Genomic DNA, 26,844 nt, shown 5'->3' on the forward strand with positions numbered 1-26,844 from the left:
TCAGTTCCTGGATTGTCATATTTGTCCACCATGGGATGGCTCACCCCCATGCTTTTGGCAGCCACTGAAGCTTCATTATTTTCTATTTCATCCTTTCAGATTCTATGCTTTTTCAAGTGGTTAGGAGATAACTGCATGGATAAATCAATTAGTGACAACGGGCATATTAGTTTCCCAAGGCTTCTATAACAAAGTGCTACAAAATGAGTGGCTTAAAACAGCAGAAATTTATTCTCTCACCATTTCAGAGGCTAGACGTCCAAAGTCAAGGTGTTGGCAGGGTTGTGCTCCCTCTGAAGGCTCTAGGGGAAGAAAACTTCCTTCTTTCTTTCGAGCTGCTGATGGCTTCTGCCAACCCTCAGTTTTCCTTGGCTTGTACCTGTATTAGTCTAGTCTCTGTCCCTTATGTCTCCTCTATGTCTCTGTGTCTGAAGCTCCACCTTTCTCTTATAAAGACACCAGTCACTGGATGGCTCACTCTAATCCAGTATGACCTCATCTTAACTAATTACTTCTCCTTACTGCCCTATTGCAAATAAGGGCACATTGTGAAATTCCAGATGGATGTGAATTGTGGCAGACACTATTTACCCTGCACAAAGGGGTTTAATAAGAGGAGGAAGGGGGAAAGGTCTACTCATCCAAACAAATACAGTAAAACTTTGGTTTGTGAGCATAATTCGTTTCAGAAACATGCATGTAATCCAAAGCACTTGTATATCAAAGCGGATTTCCCCATTAGAAATAATGGAAACTCATGATTTGTTCCACAACCAAAAATTTTCATGTAAAAATGATTGCAGTACTATAATACAAAATAATAAATAAAATACAAAATATAAAGAAAAATAAACAAATTAACCTGCACTTACCTTTGAAAATCTTCGTGGTTGGTGTGAGGGAGGTAAGAGAGGAGAGGATTATTGTGTAGGATGATTTCCACTATCACTAATGGAATCACTGCTATCTATTGGTTCAATGGAATCTTTTTCTTTTTGTACAACTTTAGCCAGGAAGCTATCCAATGACCGAGCATGAAGCAAAGCATTCCTAAGCTGACCCTTGTATGGAAAAGCAAAGGAGTAGCCAAAGGTCCTTTGAAGTGACCAAAAAAAAAAAAAAAAAAAATACACTAGTGCCAGTTGTGGGCACTTTCCAATGTTCTGAAAAATCACTGATTTCTACCAAACATCACGGCCTGAGACCAAGTATCTGAGCACCCACAATCCCACAGCGAGAGAGAGAGAAGACCCATTGGCTCAGTTGTGCTCATGTGACATTTGACATCAGGTGCTATTCATATTGCAAGACATAACTCACTTATCAATTTAAAATTTATTAGAAATGTTTGTTCATCTTTCAGAACACTCACAGAATAAGTTACTTGCAACCCAAGGTTTTACTGTATAGGTTTATTTTGAGAGGAATTGTAAGGTTTCATCTGTCCAGAAATTACTTTGCCTACAATTTTGTCACGATTTTAGTTTCCCTTTATGGCTGATTAGAAATGTCCATTGACCCCCTTGGGTCAGACATCATCTCAAAAAGTCATGGTGACAAGTGCCCATGTTACTCAGGAGAAGAGGGAGGGTCATATTTGGTCATATTAATTCATCCACTTCACTAATTATCTTCCAAAGAGCAACAGAATTAGGTATGTCTTGAAAAGAAATGATTCTTAAAAAGAAAGAAAGCAAGAAAGCCACTTGAGCATAGTGTCTTTAGTGTTAGGCAAAACATTTAATTCTCAGTACTGCCATGTACTAGGTTCCTAATCATGGGCAACTCTCTTGGACAATTAAAATTACATCCAGGGTTTGTTATTATTAGGATTAAAGAAACACATGGTAGGGGCCCCTGGCTGGCTCAGTCAGAAGAGCACACAACCCCTGGGGTGCCTGGGTAGCTCAGTTGGTTAAGCATCTGACCGACATGTTCTCATGGTTTATAAGTTCGAGCCCCACATTGGACTTCGTGCTGACAGCTCAGAGCCTGGAGCCTGTTTTGGATTCTGTGTCTCCCTCTCTCTCTGTTCCTCTCCTGCTTGCACTCTGTCTCTCTCTCGCTCTCAAAAATAAACATTTAAAAAAAAAAAAAGAAGAGTACACAACCTTTGATCTTGGGGTCGTGAGTTTGAGCCTACACATTGGGTATTGGGGATTACTGAAAAACAAAACAAAAACAAATCCAAAACAAACAAACAAACAAACAAACCCCAAAACTTACAAAAGAAAGAGACAGAGGCACCTGGGTGGCTCAGTTGTTTAAACGTCCTACTTCGGTTCAGGTCATGATCTCGTGGTTCATGGTTTGAGCCCCATGTCGGACATGTCAGCTGTGCTGACAGCTCAGAGCCTGGATTCTGCTTCAGATTCCGTGTCTCCCTCTCTCTTTGCACCTCCCCTGTTCACACTTTGTTTCTCTCTCTAAAAAATGAATAAACATCAAAAATTTTTTTTAAATAGACAGTAGGTATTAAAAATAATAGCCAATATGTTTCCTACAATTAAAAAAATAATAAAAATGTCAAAAGGGAATGGGGTTGCTATGTAAGACGATGACATCTAAAATGTATTTTACCTTTTTATTTTATTTTTTGATGAAGTTAGTCTCCTATATTCCACACCGAAGTAGGGGACAGTAGGCTACCTTAGAATGCTGAAACAAAAGATTTACTACTTACTGGGGTAGTGAAACCACCAAACTCCTCATCCTTTGTAAGCTGTGGTTCAGTTTACCCACAACTCACATTTGACAGAGTGCCCGTGTTGGGCCTGCTAACTGCAGGAGCCCAAACACAACCCTTCCCCAACACGGCACAAATTCCATCTTTCCTGCAGTAATTTTTTGTGTGTGCGTAGGGTAACTCTAAAGACTAAAAGGAAGTGAGAAGGGGCACCTGAGTGGCTCAGTTGGTTGAACCATTTTGGCTCAGGTCAGGATATCACAGTTGCCATATTGAGCCCTGTGTTGGGTTCAGCACTGAGGCGGAGCCTGCTTAAAATTCTCTCCCTCCCTCTCCCTCTACTTCTCCTCCCCTGCTCATCTGCATGCACTCTCTCTCAAAAAAACTTTTTTTTTTTTTTTTTAAATAATAAAAGGAAGTGAGAAGACACCACTTACAACGAGCAGGTAATGTGGATAGTTGGTGTATTTCTAAGAATGCAGGCAGCTCTTTGAGACAGGATTCTGACTGCGTATATGAACCTCGGGGGTTTTTTTGTTTATTTTACACCAACTGGTAGACCAATCTGTTGCTCATTGCTTCTCGGTTACTCCCATCAGTCCCTAGTTTGCAAAAGACAGTTTGCACGTGATCACTGGGCTTGCCATGGCTTAGGCCTGGGGTTGGCTTAGTCTGCAAAATCTATTAATGTGGTGATACTTCTCATAAGTAGTCATTGGACACCCAGGTTTGGTCTCTGTATTTCGGTCTCAGGGTCTTTGGTGGATTTCTTGCCCTTCCTGATCCCCTCTGCCCGTTCCCACCAACACCACTACCTATCTGGCCCCACAGACCCCAGTGTTGTTGCCTGTGGTACAGTTCTGGAAGAGTTAGCTGTCTTTTTAACAAACGCTCACTAGGGAGCAGCACACTGAAAGGTTTAAAGCCATATATACTTTTCACTGGGTGGATTCATTTAACTTTCTAAACAGTAATTTCTTATAAAGGTACAATGTATATTTTCACATGAAATTCTTATTTGAGTATTTTTCTTGGACTTTTGGGACAAAAACAGTCAGATAATGATACTTTCCTGACACTCACTGGTTATAGAAATTTAACTAGGCTCTGTGGGAAGGCAAAATAATATGGTGCTTGCTTCAGGGAGGTCAAAACACATCCTATTTTTCTCATCCTAAATGACCCCCCATTCTTCTACTGTGAGGGGAAAAAATCAAGGAAAATGTTCTATCACACAGTTCATTCCATTTCCTTCATTCTGTCCTTCTTTGAAATGTCTACCACAGCCAACAGCAAAAGATTTTCTAAGCAAAACAAAAATTTATCCTTGCCAAAGGAAAAATAAGGGTCAACCACTGGAAGAGGCTCCAATAGTGAACTGAAACTAATGCAGCCCCAAATCCCTCTTTTCTTAGCATGATCCTTGTACTTTGAATCTTGAAATGGAAGAACAAGGGGAAATTGTGCTATGTTCTATGTACTACATAGGCCAATGTCACAGATAGGGTCTTATTTAAGAACAAGAACTTCTATCACCCTTAAATACACCAAAATAATTTCCTACTTTCTCTCTCTTTCTTATAATCACAAACACTCCTCCCTACTACCCACCCCCACACCCTTATGTAGTTGTTTCTCAAAATTGATTGTGGAAAGGAGAAACATTAGTAGCTAGTTCAAGCCCATTTATCTCAGTAGATAAACTAACCTGTAACTAGTGGGTTACCATCAATTGGGATGCAAGTTCAAAATAAATGCAGTTTTCCATGCTTGGTGGCAGCTAGAACTTACATCCTCATATAGTTCCAGTCCTATAGTACACACGGAAGGAAAGGAAGCAATGTAAGTACATATAGTGTTCTGGTAACATAAAGAAGCAGTAAGATAAAAATTGAGCGTGTCTGCAGCTGAAGCTGGAAAGTGGTTAAGCACATAGCATAGAAAAATGTCAAGTATAAAACTGGGATCCAGAAAGTAGATAATAAAGAGTGGCCCCTGGATTTAGCTAAATGGGAAGGGAGAAATTCTTGGGATTGAGATAATTAGACTTGGAAAGTAAAATGTTTAAGGAAAATGCTCTTTCCTGAAAACTGTGTTAGAATTAAGTGATGATCACTCATTCAAATATTGTAAATACGTGTCATGAACATGAAAGTGGAGGCATAGCGGGGTCAAAAGACATCTTTGTCTTTGAGCTAGTTCCACATGGGGCTCAAGAGGAGGTACCAAGAACAGAATTGATGTCAGAGAAGGAAGAAAGGAAGGTGTAGCTGAGAGCAAATTGTTCTTTGTCCACGAGATGGAATGGAATTTTGTACTGTTGGTTAGACATGTACATGGCATAGGTCCCAGAATGAATTTTTTAAAGATGTCTTATTGTACAGAATGAATGGAAATTACATGACCACCTGCTCTGACAGATCCAGTAAGGCAGACTGAAGATCTCACACTCAAGTTCTCATGTCTGCAATGTGTTCCTCAACATGGGATACTACATTTAATGTATCTTTTGTCTTTTGATCCTCAAGGCTGTTGCCCATCACATATCCATCTTATGTGGTTACTGGCGACTCATTTGCCAAGAGGTCACCTTCGGAAGCTGGAGACCCACTGTGGGGCAGCCTCATAACAAACCTTCGGTGTCTCTGAAAGAGAGAATTTTGGAGTCATTGGTTTTTCTACTTTCCCCTTGTGGCAAGTTTCTGCTGTGTTGCCATGGAGCAACGCTGCAAACTGAATGTGGCTTTATGGTGTCTAGAGTTATCAGTTAACCCAATCCAAGTAGGTTATTCATCCCATGACATGACTGAAAACACCACCATACCCTTCCACTACCCCATCTCCTCTGCTGAAACCTATTATTTTCTCCAACCACGTGGTGATCAAAAGACCTGACATTGGCTCCTCCTTTGGGTAAATGCTTGTAATAGATATTGTTGTATGGGATGGGTTATTGCTCTAAGCCAAGACTTTTCAACCTTGACATTTGGGGGCACTATTAGCATTTGGCTAGGTAATTCTTTGTCTTGGGGGCTGCCCTGTGTATTGTAGGATATTTAGCAGCACTTGATCTCTACCTGTTAGATGCCAGGCGCACAAAAATAGCTCCAGACACTTCTAAAGTTCTCCCGTGGGGCAAAATCACCTGGTTGAGAACCACTGCACTGAACTATTTTTTTTTTTAATGTTTATTTATTTCTGAGGGGGGGAGGGGCAGAGAGAGGGAGGGAGACAGAGGGTGTCTGTTCCCCACTGACAGCAGGTTCCCCACTGACAGCACAGAACTGATGCTGGGCTTGAACTCATGAACTGTGAGATCTTGACCTGAGCCAAAGTTGGACACTTAACCGACTGAGCCACCCAGGCACCCCAACTGTACTGAACTGTTTATGTCCCGTCAGTTCCATGTGACTTGGCTCCAAGAATCTAAGAGAGCACTGACAGAATGAGAGGTTTCTGGAGCTGAGGAAAACCAGAAGTTCAGGAAGCTGTAGGAAGTGGCTACAAAGGGTAAATGTGAGCTGGTTATTGTGACACAGAGGTAACTTCCAGAGAACCGCAGAAGACCGGATGAGGGGGAGGCAGGGATGAGGGGGAGAAAGAAAGCTGAAAGGAAGATGAAATATTGAGAACAATGTGGCTTTCCCTTTAGTGCCTACAGAGATAACCAGCAGATGAAAACCACAATGGAGAGTCAGAAAACCTAGGATCCCACTTTGCTCCCCTCTTGGTCTTTAAATCATGACTTTATGCTTAGTTTCCTTATCTATGAAATGGGGCTCTGTTTCCAGACCCGATTATCTCAGGTTGTTGTGTTAAGGTAATACATGAGACCATATCTTGTGATTGTGTTCTCCATAAAAGCGTCACGAATTACTATTTTTGTATGGCCGTGCCTCACATGTAAGTCAGAGGCTAAGGGCATGTAACTCAAAACTACGGAGGACCTGGAGGCAGAGAGAGTCAAATCCATCCTCGGGGAGAATCATGTAGTTTAATTAAAATGCAGGCCATCCTTCATCACCTAACCCCGGGGCTCAACAGCAGTTATAAGGCATCCAAGAGTGAACAGTTATATCTGGGTAGACGGGAGAGTAAAATTCAACTCTTAGCATCTTCCATCTAAAGGAATTTCTGAGAATCTCAATGTGCAGGTATAGGTCTTCCCAAAAAGGAAATCTTATTAAATCTCAGTAATAAGATCACGATATGTCTATAAGCTGCTTGTGTTCCATGGTGGAAAGAATACTTGCCTGGCAAAAACTTTTAGATATTTTCAGTAACTCCCTACACAGAACAATCATGGATTTCCCCTCCCCCTCCTCCCCTTCCCCTTTATATCCTGTATGGAGGGCCGATAAATCTTTCTTAAAGCATATATATTTTTTCAGGACTGGAATTGGCTGGTAGACAACAGGGGAACAAGTGAAACACCAGTCTGAAAACCTAAGGCAACAAGACCTTTTGGAGCTTCCTAAAAGGTTATGATGAGGATCAGCTCAAGTTTGGAGGCAAGATTTAGTGCTTATTTGCTCAACCCTAGTCAAAATAACTAAACATGTTTGCCTCAGCAGTCTAGACTTTAGCACCAGGCTGAGAGGAAAAACGACATCGACTAAGATGCACCCAGTTCTTCTGGGGATATACCACATGTGGCAGAATTCAGAAGCGGAGATATACGTACAGTGACTGGATTAGCCCCACCTCCTCTTTATGTAGAAACTTAGACATCATTTCAGAGTTTCATTTTCATTTGCAAATTTTCTGTAGACCAAGCTACACATAAAGACATGTGGAAATGTGTTTCAGGCTTTCTATAAGTGAAATGCTGCTGGAGATCACAGTCGTACTAAATTGGAAGCTGAGAGCTTAATTATAGTAAAATCTAGTAGCGTAGGAGGTAGCAGCTGAGATGCCAGACTGCCTTTCCTTTGTCTTTGGCTTTTAGGGATGGTTTCTAACCCTCTTCTTTTATATGACTCCCCCTTTTCATTTTCCCAAACCAGACAGCTTACCCTACGGGCACATCGTTACTGCAGCCATCTTCTAGGGGGTGATTAATAAGTAACTACGGTTTAATGATACAAGGAATAGAAGGGCTAGTAGCCAGAAAGACAAAGGTGACTTGAAGAATGTTAGGAGGTTTTAAGAAAAACAAGTGCTCTAAACTGGCATTCTATACTTCCTCTACGTCTGTCAAATTCTAGGATTCAATAAATGCATCCTCAGAACAGTACAGAGAGTAGAGCGTTGTAGCTTTTAAAGATGAGGTTTTTTGAAAAAACGCAGTAGTTTTTTGAAAAAATGCAGTCGTTTTTTGAAAAAATGCAGTAGTGCTCTCAAAATTAGCGGTTCCCTGTCATGGAATGATTTCTAATAAGAAGAATGATCTCTTCCATGTTAAGGATAGCCACAAAATGGATGGAAAAATTCTCATGATTCCTACCTAACTGGAAATTGTGTGACTTGCATGTGTTGTTGGACTCTTAGAACTTTTACAAGAAAAACACTGAAACCATGTTTGTTTGTTTTAATGTAATTTATTGTCAAGTGAGCTAACATACAGTGTATACAGTGTGCTCTTGGCTTCAGGAGTAGATTCCCAACTCATCACTTACATACAACACCCAGTGCTCATCCCCACAAGTGCCCTCCTCAATGCCCATCACCCATTTTCCTCTCTCCCCTCCTCCCCCGCATCAACCCTCAGTTTGTTCTCTGTATTTAAGAGTCTCTTATGTGTTTGCTTCTCTCTCTCTGTTTGAAACTATTTTTCCCCCTTCCCTTCCCCCATGGTCTTCTGTTAAGTTTCTCAAGTTCCACATATGAGTGAAAACATATGATAGCTATGTTTTAAAAATAGGTCCATTTTATGTGGTACAACATGGATGAATCTTGAGGACAATAAGGCAGTCACAGAAAGACAAATATTGTATGATTCCACTTATAAGAGGTATCTAAGATAGCCAAATTCATAGAAACAGAGTGTATAATGGTGGTTGCCAGCAGCTGGGGGGAGGGAGAAATAATTTCTCTTCAGTGGGTAAAGTTTCAGTTTTGCAAGGTGAGAAAGTTCCAAAGATCTAATGCACAACAATGTAAGTATACGTAATAGTATAATAGGGAATAGTACAATAGGGAACTATATAGTTAAAAAATGGCTATGATGGTAAGTTTTATGTTACATTTTTTACAATTAAGCATTTTAAAGTATTTAAATTTTATTTTAAGCTACTTTGCAAACAGCGAGTCTTTGCTCTAAAATATTGGCAAGAATTATTGAGTAGGAACACAGAATGTAGAGAGTGTAGCTGAGTGTGGTTGTGTTAGTCTGTCAGATAAGCTTTCAGATCAGAGTGAGGATCACTAAATGTTAAGTACAGTTGACAAGAAAGAACAACAATTCTTTGCTCATTGCCTGTTACATGACCTAGGAAAAGATATATTGTGTAATTACTCAATAAGTATTTACTGAACAATGAGAAGAACAAATCTTTTTGCTAGGTGGTAGGGATTCAGCAATGCATAAGACTGACTTACATTTCACACCTCAATCTATTGCAAATTCCTCCTTGTTGAAGTTATCAATGACCTTCTGGTAACCAAATACATTAGAAGCATGTTTCATAGAGCCTCATTGATTAGTTCCTCCTTCTTAAAACATTTTCTCTATTGGCTTCCATGACATCACCCTTACCTGGCTCTTTTTCCACTAGAGCTGCTTCCTCTGGCTGGTCCTATGAATATTAGTATTCTTCAGGGTTTGATCTTAGGCCCCCCCCTTTCTTCTCTATGCATACTCCCTAGGAAATCTCATCAACTAACTTATGACCCGAAATCTTATCTCCAGCTCAAATATCTTTTTCTGGACTCCAAAGTATGACATCTTACATGGTACTAGATAGTTCTACTTGAACGTCCCAATGACATTCATTTGAACAATCTCCTTTTAATTATTCAACAGATTCATTAGTTCCCACCCACCTAGCCTTGACTTTCCTTAATTCATCCAACATATTGTTTTCAGAAGGACCTTAGTACATGTTGAGGAGGAAGAACTTCCTTTGTCCTTCAAGGTCCTTCTTTTGGACTTCTGCCCTTCGTGGTCCTTCTAGCAGGATTAAGAATCAAACTGACAAGAGACAGATTGACAGGAGAAAAGTATATTTAATTTCATATGTGTGGGGAATCCACACAGACATGAACTTCCAGAGACAGTCAGGCAACATGAGGTACACGTGTCATCCTGAACTAAGGAGAAGGATGTAGAAGTCTGGGACTTCAGAGGGAAAGAATGCGACTCACAGGAAAATGAAAAAGAGTAAATGTTTGGTACACAAATGTTTGTTGGGCCATTCAGAAACAATGGAACATAGATGACTTTGACCAAAGAGACTTCGCTACGTTCCTCCCTGTCTACCACACCTAGTACGTATTATAATGTAGTTATCTACTGCGATTGCTCTCTTCCTGGAGCAAGTCCTCTATCTAAATTCGTTTTAGGCAGTTGAGACCTGATTATCTCATTTCACTGGTTTGGGAAAATGAAAAGGAGAAGTATAAAAAAGCAAAGAGCTTTTCCTGAATCTGCTGGATTTTGATAACTTAAAAAAAATTTTTTTAATGTTTATTTTTGAGAGAGAGAGAGACAGAGTGTGAGCAGAGGAGGGGCAAAAAGAGAGGGAGATACAGATTTTGAAGCAGGCTCTAGGCTCTGAGCTGTCAGCACAGAGCCTGATACAGGGCTTGAATTCACAAACATGAGCCGAGGTCTGATGCTTAACCAACTGAGCCACCCTGACGCCCCTGGGTTTTGATTACTTTTAACTCAAAAATGATCTTCATGCTCAAGTGGGTCGTCTCGGGGCAGCCTGCCTTTGGCCCCTACACACACCGTCTGATTATGTTGTTTTTCTTTGCAAAATTCTTGAGTGGATCCTTATTACCTGTAAGGTAAAATCTTTACACTTTTTCAATATCTTTTGGGTTCTCTCTTTGCCTCTTCTCAAGCACCACCTCTTATTTATATAATCTCTGCATCCTATTCTCAAGCACATTGCTCTTTAATTTGAGACTCTCTCATGCTTGCTTTCACTTTGGTGCCATTGTATATTATTTCCTTTGGCTAGAATACCCTGCTAAAAACTTGCCCAGGGAATTCTTTTATAAGAGAGCGTACTTTTTGTACCCATATGGAGTCTTATTTGTAGGTGGTTCATAACTATCGTTTTATTATTTCTTTGATTTTAAATGTACACAAGTACATGGGAACTCTATACTCTTTGCTCAATTTTCCCATAAACCTAAAACTACCTCTAAAAAAAGAAACAAAGTCAGTTATATATTTTAAAAGTACACCTTAATTCCTGAAAATAGGCAGGTAATTAGTTTATTTAACCATCTATATCTGCTTTATGATGCACCTTTAAGAAACTAAAGACGATATGAATGAAACGCAGGTGGATACCTTTTCTTGTCATTGATTGTTCATGCCAAGCATTACAAGGGAAGAACTGGTGATTCTCAGGATATTTATGAAAATTTTGTTTTCTGTGGAGTAGGATAGATTCTCAAATCAGCCAGTTCTTCTATGCCGTTGGAAGCAAGTGAATAATCTGCTGTGTTGAAAAAATGTTTATTTATTTTTTAAAGAGAGAGAGAGGGGAGAGTCAGAGAGGGAGGGAGTGAAAGAGGATCCCAAGCAGGCTTGACACTTACAGCAGAGAGAACCCAATGTGGGGCTTGAACTCACAAACCATAAGATCATGACTTGAGCCAAAATCCAATGTTTAACCGACTGAGCCACCCGGGGGCCCCATTATATCTGCCATTCAAAGAAAGAAAAAGTTAGTCAACAACTATACATCTTCTAAGAAGAAAATCCTAAATGACCATAACAATACTTTTGAAGAAATAGCATTAATGCTGTTGATGATGTTGATAATGATAAAAGCAGTGAACATTTGCCAAAAGCCCACTACTTGCTAGGAACTAACCATTTTGCCCACAAGGAAGGTATCATCATTCTTAGCCCCATTTTTCAGAGGAAGGCTCACAAGGTTAAATCTCTTGTTGGAGGCCACACAGCTATAAAATAAGAGTATAATGTAAAAGCCTCTTTGGTATTATAGCTACTACTGCCTCTAAAAAATGTAGAAACAGAGAATTTGGAATCGGGAGAAGGCTTTGGAGGGCTGACTTCTTAGAACCTGAGCCCCCACACATTTCTCGTTTCTTTACTCTTAAGTTTTCTCTCATTTCAAGGGATCTGCACCACATTAGCCAGGAAGTGTGAGAGAGACCTTTGTCACAGTTATTTAAAACCCAGATTATATGAGCGCTATGCCTTCATCATCTCTACATTAAGCCACAGCAGGGGGAGAGCTACATGGAAAATGAATATCTGTTAAGTATTCTCTGCCTTGGGCCACATCTTCCCTTTGAATTTGAAAGAGAGGAAAAATGGCATAGCTCTGTTATGACTGTGGGGAGGGAGAAAATCCTAAAAATCAAATGGCTTTGTTAGAGATTCATGCAAGACAACAAAATGAACAGACAAGTCCTTTTTGCTGCACTGAAGCTCCTTCGCTGGCTTAGGCTGAACGTGAAATGACATTGGAGCAGGATTTGTGAAAAGGGAATTGGATATCTTGATGTTCCTAATAAGATAGAACATAACCAGACCTCCACTGCTTACAAAAGCCATTTGGGGCTGGCGGAATGAGGAGAAAGCCCTGAAGGGGAAGGTGAAATGGGCAACGCAGAGACTCCTCCATCCCCCTAGCCAGTCCCAGCAGGGCAGTGGGATTTCAGAAAGAATTTTCCCTGTGAAAATGAAGGCACAAGTGTTCTGACTTCACATTCATCACGCTTTGTTCTTTCCCACTTACTTTCACATTTTATCTTCATGACAAATCTGTGATGGCAGCAGGAAAGTACTGTTATCCCTATTTATCTAAGAAAGAAATAAAAGACCCAGTGAGGTCCTGTGTCTTGGCTGAGTTCAGGGAGTTAATAAGGAATGACAATTGTACTAGAACCATGAATGTTTGGATAGGTACTGGACTCATTGCTCATAGCTGAAAGCAGATAGAATGGGAAAAGAATAGGACCTCAGATCTCATATATTTTCAAGCTTTCAAGGTCCAGGTAAGTGCAGAAATGTGAAGTGCAGGAAGCAGAGGAAAAATGAGACCATACCAGGCCCACCAAAATTCACTGCCAGAATTTTGAAGTTAGGTGTCTTGTTTAGGGTTTTTCAGAAACAGACCCAAATGCAAGGACCCAATACAAACAGACCCAATGCAAGAAGTTTGACTGGGAGGTGGTGTTTCCAAGAAAAAAACAGCTAGAGGGTGGGAAATTGAGAAAGGGAGAGAAGCCATGCAAAAATGGGCGATGCATGACAAGCCAATTACAACTGTTTGCTACTGGATCTTGATTCTACTGGGGAACTCCCTGGGAGCTGATGTAGAAAATGCACTTCATAGTTTGCTCATCCAAGGGCTGTGGGTTAGGGGATGCTGCAGAGATTAGTGTAAAAGGGAAACTGTTCCCTCAGCACTTGTTGCCAGGTTTGTGCAGGTTCCGGCCTGCAAAGAAAGCCTTCAGTCAGTTTAAAATTGGTTGGATTTCCACTCCAGTGATAAAATCATAAGGAGTGTGGGTGAGTGCTGACAGTCTACAGCACAGTGTCTCCAGCAAAGGTCAAGAGTGGGAGAGAAGTACTCAGAGTAGGCATAGAAAATTCTTATTTTGGGATAGAAAAGCATAGTATGGTAATTGATTGAGTTTTCTCAGCATCAGAGGTAATATCAGATAACCTCTTTTTAAAATTTTTAATTAACCTTTGTTGAAAGGTTTGTTGAAATTAACCTCCCTCCTCCCTCTTTCTTAACCCCTGGCAGGCACTGATCTGTTCTCCATTTCTATAATCTTGTCATTTTAAGAATGTTATACAAATGTAATCAAATAGTATGAACCTTTTGGAATTGGATCTTTTTAAAGCAGCATAATTCTCTGGAAATCTATTCAAATTGCATGTTTCAATAGTTCATTCTTTTTCATTTCTAAGTAGAATGAAAATGTGGTATGGAGGTAACAGTTTGTTTAACCATTCAGCTGTTGAAAGACATCTAGAATTTTGCTAATTTCTTGCTATTATGAATACAGCTGCTATGGCCATTTATGCATAGGTTTATCTGTGAACATAAGTTTTAATTACTCTTGAGTAAGTCGGCCCAGGATCCAACTGTTGGATTACGTGGTGGTTTTGTGTTTGGTTTCCCCGCCTTGACTGCCAGTCTTTCAGAGTGGCTTTATCCCTTTATATCCACACCAGCAACATATAGGTGATCCAGTTTCTTGGCATCCTCACTAGCATTTGGTGTCATCACTATTTTTCATTTTAGCCATTCTGATAGGTATGTAGTTATCGCTCATTGTGATTTTAATTCCTATTTCACTGATTGCTGATGATGTTGAACATATTTTCATATGCTTCTGAATATAAGGCCTATGTGGTTTAACAAATATATGGAGTCCACAATTTGTCTTTTCTGTATTTTAACAGGATATTTTGCTAAACAAAGTTCTCAATTTTGATTAAATCCAATTTATCATTTTTTCCTCTTATAAATTGTGCTTTTGGTGTGTTAAGTGTTAAGAACCCTTTGGCTGGTCCTAAATCCCCAGTATTTTATCCTATGTTCTTTTCTAAGAATTTTATAATGTTACATGAAATCCGCAACCTATCTTTGTATAAGTTACATTTTATGTAAGTTAATGTTTGTATAATGTGTGAGATATAGGTCAAGTTTCATTTTCTTTCTTTCTTTCTTTCTTTCTTTCTTTCTTTCTTTCTTTCTTTATTTCTTTCTTTCTCTCTTTCGTCAATAAATACTCAATTGCTCCAGCACCACTTATTGAAAAAGCAACGCTTCCTCCACTGAATCGCTTTTGTTCATTTGTCAAAAATTAATTGGACATATTTGTGTAGGTCAATTTCTGGGTTCTCAATTTTATTCCAGTGATCTTCATTTGTATCCTTCTGGTACTACTATACTCTCTTGATTCTTTCAGCTATGTAGGAAGCCTAGGAACATTAGGAAAAGTGATTCCTCTACTTTATTTTTAACTTTCAAAATTGTTTTGAAAAATAAAGGTCTAGAACGTTTACCCTTTCCATATAAATTTTAGAATAAGTTTGACTATGTCTACATGAAACTGTCTGAAATTTTGATAGGCATTTTGATAAGCAGGCAGATAAATTTGGGGAGAATTGATGTATGTGCTATGTGGAATTTTCCAATCCATAATCATGGTATGGTCTCTCCAAGTGTTTAAGTCTGATTCTTTTTCTGAGCATTTTATAATTTTTGCAAACTGATTCACTACGTTTTGTTACCTTTATACCTGACTATTCCACTTTCTTTTGAGCAACTGTAAATGGTATTGCATGCTTTATTCCAGTTTCTACTTGTTCCCGGTCAATATATAGAAAAACAGTTGATTTTTGTGTGCTGATCATGGATCCTGTCACCCTACTAAACTGTCCTGGAAGGTTTTGTTTTGTTGATTCTTTGGAATTTTCTGTATATATATGGTATCATTTGCAAATAGTAGTAGTTTTCTTTCTTTCCAATTTGTAAACCTTTTGTTTCTCTTTTATGCCTTATTACTACAATGGCAAAATTTTCCAGGTCTGTGTAGGATAAAAGTGTGAGAATGGGTAGCCTAGCCTTATTTCTGGTCTTACAGGGAAAGCATTCTTTCACTATTAAATACGATGTTAGCTGTAAGTTATTTGTAGATGCTCTTTCTGAGGTTAGAAAAGCCCTCCTTTATTCCTGGTGTACTAGGAGTTTTATTACGGATGAAAGTTGAATTATATCAAATATTTTTTCAGTGTTAATTTATATCATGTGATTTTTCTTCTTTAGTGGTTGTTATGTGAATTACATCGGTTAAATGTTGAATATTGAACCAGCACGTATACATGGAATAAATGGTACTTGGTTGTGATATATTATATCTTTTCCACGTTTGGTTAGATTGCTAAAATTTTGTTGAGTTCCAAGAACTCTGCTTCTCACTAGGATCAAAGAGTTTCAGATACTTCGAATCTATGACAAACAGATTTTTTTTTTCTACCAGGCCTGCACTGTCTTACTTCTGTGAAGGAGATATGATTTTAGGGATACTGGAAAGACTCTTACCGTACCTTTTCTCAGGCTTGCTGATAATAAAAAAAATTTTTCAGAGGAAACAGATTATTTCATTCTACAGTTAGAAATAAACAGCTTAAAATGCAAAACACCTATGGGAAAAATACATGTGCAGGTTTTGGCCTTGGGAAAAGCAGTGGTACCGACAACCTCTAATGTTGGCTATCATGAATGGCAACATGTAGAAATGTCGCATTTGCCACTCCTCCCAGCCACCCGTGATCCCTGCACTTCTTATCTCCTACTCTTTCCTACACACACTACATCAAAACCCCATTGCCAAACCACTCCCCAAGATGTTTAAAATCACAGACACCTGTTTTTTTAAATTTTAACATAGACGTGCAACATAAATAAAACATATAGATCTGAATTGTTCTGGATTAAGTGGGATAGCTGGAGAGGAAACTCAAGCCCAACCCATTTTTCTCTGCCAACAGTTCCAAAACCACTCTCCTAACTCACTTTCCCCCGAAAAATATGTAGGATGGTTGCCTGAAGAGTGGGGAGATATTGAAGCAAGACGATTTCTTTTTGGTTAAAACTACATAGTTTTTAAAATCCAAACATGGAAGGCTAATCAAAATCACTGCTAATGTCACTCTTTCTAATTACCTTAAAAATCAAAATAAAACAGAATGTTGTGCAGGACTGAAGAAGGAGAATGTCTCTGCAGAGATTATGTTGATGTCACTGGGATGAAAGACATGCTCTATGTCCAAGTTTTGACTGCAAACAGGGAGTTCTGTCTGTGAGCCTCCAAACTCCCCCTTCCGGACCTCTGCTGCTATCTTCCTGCACCAATGTGGATTCAGTGACTCTCAGGTCACCACAGTCTGTTTTTGGATGGGGGAGGGGGATTTTGAGGAAGTCTTGGAGCTCAAGCTTTAACACTTGTCGCTATGGCAATACATGTAATACAAAACCTAGAAATGATGATATAACAATAGAGGTTGTGGTAGGGTGGTGAGGTTACAAGATTTTATTTCCCCATAAATTTTGAAAATAATGTTCAAATTTAGAATTTGGAGCTAAGTAAATTGTGTACTTTATAGCTTTAACAGGAAACAAAGAAGATGTAACTGGGATTTCCATTAGCCCAATGTACTGTCTTCCAGTGAGAAGAGAACACAAGACTTGTGGAGGTGGGGTCTTCTGCTCACCTCCTCATACTCTTGCCCAGCTTTCAGAGAGCAAGCACAATTAGGACTCCACTAAATGTAAAATGAAAATTTTAATCTAGGCTCCATGGTTGTAAAAGATGTAGGAAAGAAGAGTTCTTGCATCGTGGAAGGATTCCTGTACTTTGAGGCAGGATGTTTATGTTCAATTCCTGCTCTGAGAATAACTAACCATGTGATTTTGAATAAATCACTTCATATCTCCAGCTGTTTTCTATAGGACAAAATATTTACCTCACAAGGATACATTGTTAGGTGCTTCAGAGTTGCACTGGCATCTCTCACATTAGGGGAGAGCAATTTCCTGTATGCAACCAAACAGCTATTTACACTTGGAATTAATCTCTGGGCACTACTGATGAAAACATTTTCTACAGTGGTTCTTGAATTTGACCAAGTTTTGGGAGTTTTAAAAACAGATTTCGACCCACCCCAAACTAAGAGAATCAGCATTTCCATGGGCAAGATCCAAGACTAAATGTTTTCAAAAGTGATCTACTGTGATTTTGATGATTGCCCAGACTTGGGGAAACCTACGCTTTTCAAACTTTAAAATGCATGTGATTCACTCAGGCTTTTGTTAAAATGGGGATTCTAATTCAGGAGACCTGGGTTGGGGGCTGAGGCTCTACTCTCTAGGTAGCAAGGGTTTAGATGTCCTTTGGGTCTCCCTCTCTTTGAGAGGGCAAGTCACACATTGTCTAGGAGGTTCTCTCTAGGAAAAGGGGAAGATGATTTGAGCTCAGAGACTTCTTAGTTTGTGAGTAACTCAAATGGTTAAAAACCACATAAATTATTCCTGCCTGGACTAAAAAATAAATGGTTGAATGTATAATTAAAATGTCAACTCTGAGAAGGCATTAAAAGAAAGGAGGCAGTGGATCAAATATCATTCCTTGTTTTTATAAGATATTTTGGGAGCAAGGGGTGGAAACCATGCTTTGTTTTGCATGCTCATGCATTGGGCAACTTGATTGTTATCTTATAACAATTTAGAATCACTTCAGACAATAGCCCAGGTAATAAAGGTCCTTTGCTATTGAAAGACTCCCTCAAAATGAAAATTTATTGGGAAATTCCATTTTTAATCGTTCAAATTCAGACTTCTCATAAATATTGAAATGGGACCAGGAAACATTTTAAAAAATCCAAACAAATATCTAATTTTCAAAAATAAGTGAACATAGAAAGCAATCCCATTTTGATGAGTTTGTCAGGGTCTGGGTTCTCATCCTCAACTTTGTATGTTCAGACACTGTATTATAAAAAGTTAACTATAATATCAATGTTCTTAATATACACCAAACAGCAGGCAGGTATAGCAGTTATTTCCTTGTTCTGATCAGGGTATATTTTCCTATAGGCAAACTAATGATGATGTTGCCAGGAGGCATGGTTTCAGAAGAGAGGGATCACTTATATAATCTAAATGCTTACTATTATCAAATTCTGGTAATTTGATTATTCAGTCTCCACAGAGAATTGCATCTATGGTGGGTAAAGTGCAGGGCCCCAACCCAGATAAATGGATACTGTTACCAATGTGGTCTCTGGCCATAATCTACCAAAATGGTGCATACTTGCTGAATACCAGTCTGTAAGGTGGATGGGACATTTGAGTCAGTCTGCCAGAATATTCTCATCTCTGGAAAGTGAATAATAAGTCAGTGTTTCTTATTTTATGCTTTTATTGCTGACAACCACAACCTCTTTTCCTAAAATGCACTAAATAATACTTTTTTTCTTCCTTTAGGAAAATAGAACTGACTATACTCCTCGCGAGGTTTCAGGCTCGTTATAGTAAGCATTCCAAGATTTAATGTTTATTTTGTGATATTTATTATTTTTTCCTTTACCAGCTCCCAAACACAATTCCATTTCCTTATCCCCTCAGGAGGCACCCACTCTAGTATTTATAATATGTGTTCTTCCAATCCACTTTCCATACATGTTTTAATCTTTGAAGAATGCAAGGTGGTATTTTGTCAGTTAAATATGCATATACATTTAACGCTATAAAATAAAAGTTGTAATTGCATTTTTCTTATGTTTTTCACACAACATTATGCTCTTGATGACCAACAAAGTTAAGAATTCTAGTTATGGCTTCTGACTACTACAATAGTAATTCTATTCTATGTATATATCAGATGTTCCTTGGTCATTCCACTAGTGATAATCATGTTAGATATTTCCAACTCTGCTACCATAAGCAATACTATGTGGATATTCTGGCGCACTCAATCTTTTGATTGAGGTTTTTCATATATAGTTAGTGAGTTTTAAAAATTAAAAATACCTTCCCCACTCAATCTTCTATTCATTTGCCTTGTCTAAAGTGTCCTTAATTGAAGAGAAATCTCAGTTTTGATGTAGTCAGATGTATACATTTATTTGTTAATGTCCTAAAAGTACAAACTAAAGGGGCGCCTGGGTCGCGCAGTCGGTTGAGCGTCCGACTTCAGCCAGGTCACAATCTCGCGGTCCGTGAGTTCGAGCCCCGCGTCAGGCTCTGGGCTGATGGCTCGGAGACTGGAGCCTGTTTCCGATTCTGTGTCTCCCTCTCCCTCTGCCCCTCCCCCGTTCATGCTCTGTCTCTCTCTGTCACAAAAATAAATAAACGCTGAAAAAAAATTTTTAAAATAAAAGTACAAACTAAAGAGGAAAAAGCAATTTGTACATTTGATTACCTCATTATTAGTTATCTCCCAGATATATATAAGTTACATGTATACAGAAATTCCTTTATGCATTCTTTACTTGTTTTACTGGTCTATTTATTTGTTCTTGTTCTAGAACTGCACAATTTTAAATATTTGGCTTTTTTTTTTTTTTTTTTTTCACTTGAAGGAGGCTTGTTTATTGGACCGCAGGGGATAGTTAGTGGCCAGGGAATGCACTGAGAGGACCCAATTTCCGGGGTGCCTCCCTCGATCTTCCATAGGTGGTGACAGTTTTGCACAGTCCTTTCTATGGTGTCATCTATGGTGACTAGGGGCCGGTAGCCCATGACCTGTTTGGCTCTCTCACAGCTTAATGGTGGAATGTGCCAACCAGCATGACCCGCATTGGTGTGAAAGGGGGCTGGAGATGGATGACAGGACTGATCACCGTCACCAGGAGGGACAGCAGAAGGGCCAGGTGGTAGGGCACCCAGCACAGGATGTGGTACTTGGGGGCCTCGTAGTTGAGGCCTGTCAGGATGTGGGGCAGGAATGTCCAGAAAGGGATGGGTTCATCGTTGGTGATGTGAAATGCCTTCCCAATGACGGCTGCATCTTGGGAGAGGTGTTTTGCAGCCAAGATGTGTCCGTGCACCACGTTCTCCACATTCTCCACAAAGGTGAAGCCCACCAGGTCCTCCCCGTTTCCAATCACAAACTTCATGTTGCCTTTCTTGGCTGCCTTGATGAGGATGGGGACCAACTGGGGGTCTTTGGGGCCAAAAGTGACATAAGGGCGAGTGGCTATGGTTACGAATTTCCTCTCAGGATCACTGGGGTCCAGGACTGTTCTCTCCTTTAAGATTTTTGTCTCCGTGTAACAGTCAATGGGTTTCATGGCATAAGGGAGGTCTTCAATTCCATTCTTGATGTTGACACCCTCAAAGATGAACTGACACTGCTGGTTAAAATTAGTTTCTAAACCCCAGCCTCTTTGCAAGTTTTAATGACATTCTTGGTTGCAATGTAATTCACTCTGTAAGAGTTCCTTGTCGTTACTGGATGGTGGGGGTGATGCACAGTGGAAAACTCTGATTATACCTTTCAGAGCTGGGTACGGATCCTGTTGGTTGCAGAGGTCACCCGGAAAGAATTCCCCCACCCCGGGGGGTTGTCAAACCCTTGCCGCATATCAAATCCATTGACAGCGTAGCCTCTTGCCAGCAACTGCTCCACCATGTGCTGCCCCAGGAATCCAGCGCCTCCAATCACTGTGCACTTGGTGGCATTTGGAACGTCTTCTGTCAAATGTGTCCGTGTGACTTGGTCTCTCATTGGCTCACCAAATGCTTGTTCCATTTCAGCTCCAAATATCGTTACGTTTGCGATGAAGTTTTCTCAGTGCTCACTCAACCCTCAGCAAACCAGCCTCCATCTGTAGGCGATCCCCGGGGCCAGCCTCAGCGCTCCCTCAGCTTGCACCCAAACACCTGCAGGCGCCAGCGGCCATCCGTTTCTCCACGCCCCAGTGAGCCCAGTACGATGTTGCTGGAGCACAAACACCTTTGTTCTTCTTTTTTTCAAAATGTGTTAGTTCTGCAGGAATTTTTATTCAGTCACATTAATTTTTGAGTTAATTTATCAAGGATCTTCCTTTCAAAACTTTCTGAGGTTTTGACTGGATTTCATGGAGTGTATAATTTATAAATTATTTTAGAGGCAGACTGCTATTAACCCATATACACATACAGACATATATAATCTTTTGTATCCTCTAACAGAATATTCAGATTTTCTCTATAAAGGTCTTATGCCATCTTTTTTAATTCCTAGGAATGGAGCAAATTTTGTAAAATATAATTTTTTATAGTTTAGTATTATTGGACTAGAGGAAGAATATTAATTCTTACATGTGGCTCTTTTATTAAGTAAATTTATTGTACTTCTTATAGTTATAATATATATAGTAATTTTCTTGGGATTTCATTGTAAATGAAACCATTCATAAATAATATCTACTTGTTATTATAGTTTTTCTTTTTTGCCTTTTTTTACTAGGAAGACCTACAATACTTGGTTGAGGCACCATTTATAATGACAAAAATTCTTGTCAGTCTCCTAAACTTATGTAAAGTTTGTCTAAAACTTTTATATTAAAAATGATTGGAAAACAGCCTTAAGATTAAAGAAGCTCTGTTCCATCCATAATTTTCTGATAATTTTATTATTAGTGTATTTTGAAAATTATAGCATACGTTTTTCTTTTTTTCTTTTTTATTCTGTGATGTGGCAAATTTGAGAGTTTTTTTTTTTTTTATGTTTGACCTCCTCATATTCCTGAGTGATACCTACATTACCACCATGCATTAAAAAGGGAAAACGTTGAGGTAAAGGGGATTGATCCTAGTATTACTCCTATTTTTCTGTGAGTTTGAAAATGTTCACAACCAAATTTTAAAATTTAAACTTTAAAAATTTAAATAAGAACCTGTTCAATAATCGGGAGTTAATATTTTATGTAGAACTGTTACATCTATGTGGTTTTTCTTTTTTTTTTTTTTTTAATTTTTTTTTTTTCAACGTTTATTTATTTTTGGGACAGAGAGAGACAGAGCATGAACGGGGGAGGGGCAGAGAGAGAGGGAGACACAGAATCGGAAACACTATGTGGTTTTTCTTAAATGTGTCAATATCATTAGTTATTTCTCTTTTTTAGCAGGGCCTTTCATTCTCTACAGGGTAATTTTATTTATTTAATTTTTAATATATTATAAGTTTGCTTTATTTTTTAAGGCTCAGAGGGCAATCTTATTTCCCTGAGTGCAAGCCATTATCATTTCACAGGAGTTCTCAAAATCCTATGAAAAATCACACAACATGAAGAATGCCTCCCTCTTGTGCTTCTGCTTAAGGCAGAGGCTGTGAGATTTAGGGAAATACGATAAGGAAAGTGGGGTCGTTTTTTGTTTTCTTTTTTAACCTTCCCAACCTGTTTTCTAGAAACCAGATGGACATTCTAGCTGCTGGTAATTGGTCAATAGCTTGGTCAAATGAACTCTTCTAAGATGACAGTTGTGAAATCTGGACACTACATAAAGCACAATTATTGGAAGGCACCGGAAAGTGATCAAATGCAGGCTGAAGGGAATAAACCATTCAAATATGGAAAATACAACAGGTAAGTTTTGCAAATTTACAGGTTTGTGCCTGAGCACATATCTTGCACAACTTGGGGTAGCAGACAGCCATAGTTCATTAAAAATTATGTGAACCGGACCTCCAATTCAAAAAGTTAGAGAAAGAACATCAATATTAACTTTATAAAGGCAGAAGTAATTACTAAAAGTAAAAACCCAATGAGTTAGAAAACAAAAATTACCAAATAAAAGAATATCATATTTGGGAAGTTATCAACAAAATAGAAAGCATTTTTGTAGTCTAGTTAAAAGAATTAGGCATAGATGCACAGATACAATAGTAAGTTGACAAAAGGGAATAAATAGCAAAGTGAAATAATTTTAAATTATCATGTAACTACTCTATAAATCTTTTGTAAATAAATGTGTAAACCTAAATGAAATGAATAAGTCTCTAGGAAACTATAGTTTATTAAAAATGCAGTTAATATAGCAGATCCTTGCAGACCAATTTCACTGACCCAGACGATTTCATAGGGAAATGCTCCTTAACCTTTGAAGATGTAGATAGCCCCAATGCTACTTAGGCTATTCCAGTACATAGGGGAAAAAAAATTCCAAATTCTTATATAATGTAAATATAGCACTAGCGTCAATATCAGATGAAAACTTCACAAAAGAATAACTAATTTTGTTTATAAATACTGATGCGAAATAGTCAATTATAAAAATCACAAAGCACACATAATTCAGTATATGTTATCTTTGGATTCAGTGAGATTTATTTCAACAATGCAAGGATGGTTTTTAATATTATGGGTTCCACTAATCTAAACTGTATATTGAAATTTCTAGAAGAATTATATGGTAATCTCCATAGATTCTGAAAATGCATTTGACAAAAATCAATGTCTGTTCCTGATTAAAATAAAATCAGTGGTATAAGAATAAAACAATACAACATGCATACTCTGATGCCAGCATCCTATTTAACAGGAGAGCATTAAATAACCAACATATTCCTCCTAAAGTCAGAAACAAAACAGAATTTCCTATATCATTGCTATTATTTAACATTACAAAGTATTACTAACAAAATTAGACTGTTAAAAGTTATTGAGGACTTAAGATTTGTAAAAGGAAAGGTAAAATAATCTACATCTATAGATGATATAATAATATATCTAAAATCCCCCACATCAGTAGAAAAACTACTACAAAATAAGAGCCCTTAATAAGGTAGAAAAATATAAAAAATAATAATCTATCAGTCTATCTATCCATCCATCCTTTGTATATACAGACAATATCTAGTTAGACAATATAGTTAGAAGAATCCATTTACAATCATAATAAGAAAGATAAAATGAACAATCTCTTTATGAAGAAAGTTTTAAAACACTCGTGAAAAACCTAAAAGTTGACTTAAACAAATATACCCCGTTCCTATTAAAAATTTAATATCACTTAGTTGCCAGCTCTTTCTAATTTATTTAATGTAGTTCAAATAACTATGCCAACAAGTTTTTATTTTCCGTAACCACACAAATAGATTCAAAAGTTCATTTGGAAGAGTAAATAAACAAGAATAGCTAAAAAATACTTTGAAGGAGACTAGTTCCATGTTCCATGTTCCATGTTAAAACCTAATATAAAGCCTCTATGATTAAGGGAGTGTGATATTATTGAATAAATAGGAAAACTAATGGAATAGGGTAAAGAAATTTAAAAAATAGACCATGAACATAGTAATTCTGCAAATGATATGATAAATTTGGAAATTCAAATTCATGGATGAAAAGACAGATTTTTAATAAAAGGTTTTGGAACAACTAGTTAGTCATTTGGAAGAAGGCAAAATTCTATCCAGATCTTATATTATAAACTAAGAAATATTCCAGAAAGATTAGCACCATACGAATGGAATTGTACTATGTCTAGAGGAAATCATTTGTGAAATCCTTTTTCTCAACAAGGTATAGGGAAAAACTTCTTAATTATGACTCAGAATTCAAAAGCAATAAATGTAGATACATTTGGTCATATTAAAACAAAACCAAACTTCTTCATGGCAAATACCAAAAGGACAAATGACACACTGGGAAAAACCTGTTGTAAAACCCTAATATGTGATAACCTCCAAACATTGATAAATGTTTGATTTTTAAAACTGGACAAAAATACAGACAGTTCTCAAAAACGAATGACAATGACCCTGACGAACGATGAATATGAAAAAGCTTTGCTCAGTCTTTCTCATAATAAGAGAAATGCAAATGAAAACCCCAGTGACATACTGTTTCTTGCCATCAGTTTCAAGCCCCACTTTGTTGGTGTGACTGTTAGAAGACAGGCACTCTCACACTTTGCTAGTGAAAGTGCAAAGTAGAGCAGCTCTTACAGGAGAGAATTTGACCACAGTGAGTAAAATTCCCACTAAAATTGCTCCTTTGACTTAGGAATCTCACTTTTGGAATCTATCATAAACACAAATTCGCAAAAATAAAAAGTGACATATGTACAAGATTATTCATTGAGGCATTATTCGTAATAGTGAAAGACTCAAAACAACTCGCATGGTTAGCCATAGACAACTGGTTGCATAACTATTGCACAATCCCACCATGAAAACTATGCAGTGGTAGAAAGGAATAAAGGTATTAGAAGGATCTGTATACATTAAAGTATAGTTATCTCCAAAATATATTGTTAAGTGAAAAAACAAAAAAAAAAAACACCCAAAATATAGAAGAGGGTATATAGCATGCTAGCTTTTGTATTAGAAAGAGAAAAAGGGGAAATTATTTGGAATCTTTCCTTGCAAAAGGAAACAATGAAGGGAGTGTAGAGTTAATGCAGGAATTCTTTGAGATACCTCACTGACTTTTGAACTTGGAATTATGTAAATATTTTACATCATAAAATAACTAAGTAATGAAGAAAAATAATCCTTTGGTATTGATGAGAATTGAAAACAACAGAAACAAATGAACATTACCACATACTAATTTATTTATTCTGCTTGACCTTGGAACACAGTACTATAACTGTAAATCCTCAGCTATGTATAACTTCAGGACTAAAAACTGAAAGAAATCTTAAACTTCATTGAATACTTTTATTGCAGATTAAAAAAACTCAATTATTCATTTGAAAGTATTATATGCATACCATATGTATACACGAATAAAGTACAGAATTATATTGATATTGTTAGGAGATGTTCAGATAGCTAGCATTTTGTATTCACAGGGAGAGTGTGAAGGGGACCAGCTACCAAGATGCAGTGCAATACAGAGAAATACCAGCACTCTAGGCAGAAGTTAACCCTAGAAATCAGGCCAAAGCTGGTCTCAACAGGCCAGATAATTGTAGGCAGGAAGATAATGTTGGCAAACTTAATATGAGGCTTGGTCCTTATTTGAGTATTCCAGGATAAGATGAAATCATCAAATAGTTGCATATTCAATTTATTTATTTATTTATTAAAAAAAATTTTTTTACATTTACTTATTTTTGAGAGAGAGAGAGAGAGAGACAAAGCACAAGTGGGGGAGGGGCAGAGATAGAAGGAGACAGAATCCTAAGCAGGTTCCAGGCTCCAAGCTGTCAGCGCAGAGCTGGATGCCGGGCTCAAATTCATGAACCGTGAGATCATGACTTTAGCCAAAGTCGGACACTTAACCAACTGAGCCACCCAGGAGCCCCGTATATTCAATTTATAATTGAAGCAAGTTACAATTGTTTCTTATAGTTATTCAATGAAACAAAAACATTTATGACTGCTATCCATTACGATAATTTATTATATATTGAAATACATGACACATTTATTTCTCAACTCTCCACTCAGATTCAAAAAGTAGAATTCTGTTAGCTTTTTCTTATGTTTTATTTTTCTAATCCTGTTATTTTTCTTCTTTTTAAGTCTCCTGATCTAGATTTTAATTA

The 26,844-nt window shown here is 38.0% G+C and overlaps 1 protein-coding gene across 1 annotated transcript in view; it reads right to left on the minus strand.

Moving 5' to 3' along the window:
• LOC115518660 (sterol-4-alpha-carboxylate 3-dehydrogenase, decarboxylating-like) overlaps positions 1 to 21,115 on the minus strand; it is a 36,236-nt gene extending 15,121 nt beyond the window's left edge. Inside the window, 6 exon segments of the mRNA XM_030322232.1 lie at positions 11,683 to 11,773; positions 19,994 to 20,129; positions 20,132 to 20,707; positions 20,710 to 20,798; positions 20,800 to 20,915; positions 20,918 to 21,115. Of these exon segments, the coding sequence (XP_030178092.1) occupies positions 11,683 to 11,773; positions 19,994 to 20,129; positions 20,132 to 20,707; positions 20,710 to 20,798; positions 20,800 to 20,915; positions 20,918 to 21,115 (1,206 nt within the window).
• Between the last annotated feature and the right edge of the window lie 5,729 nt (positions 21,116 to 26,844).

The sequence above is a fragment of the Lynx canadensis genome, chromosome B4 (assembly GCF_007474595.2).
Source record: "Lynx canadensis isolate LIC74 chromosome B4, mLynCan4.pri.v2, whole genome shotgun sequence".
NCBI classification, from domain to species: Eukaryota; Metazoa; Chordata; class Mammalia; order Carnivora; family Felidae; genus Lynx; species Lynx canadensis.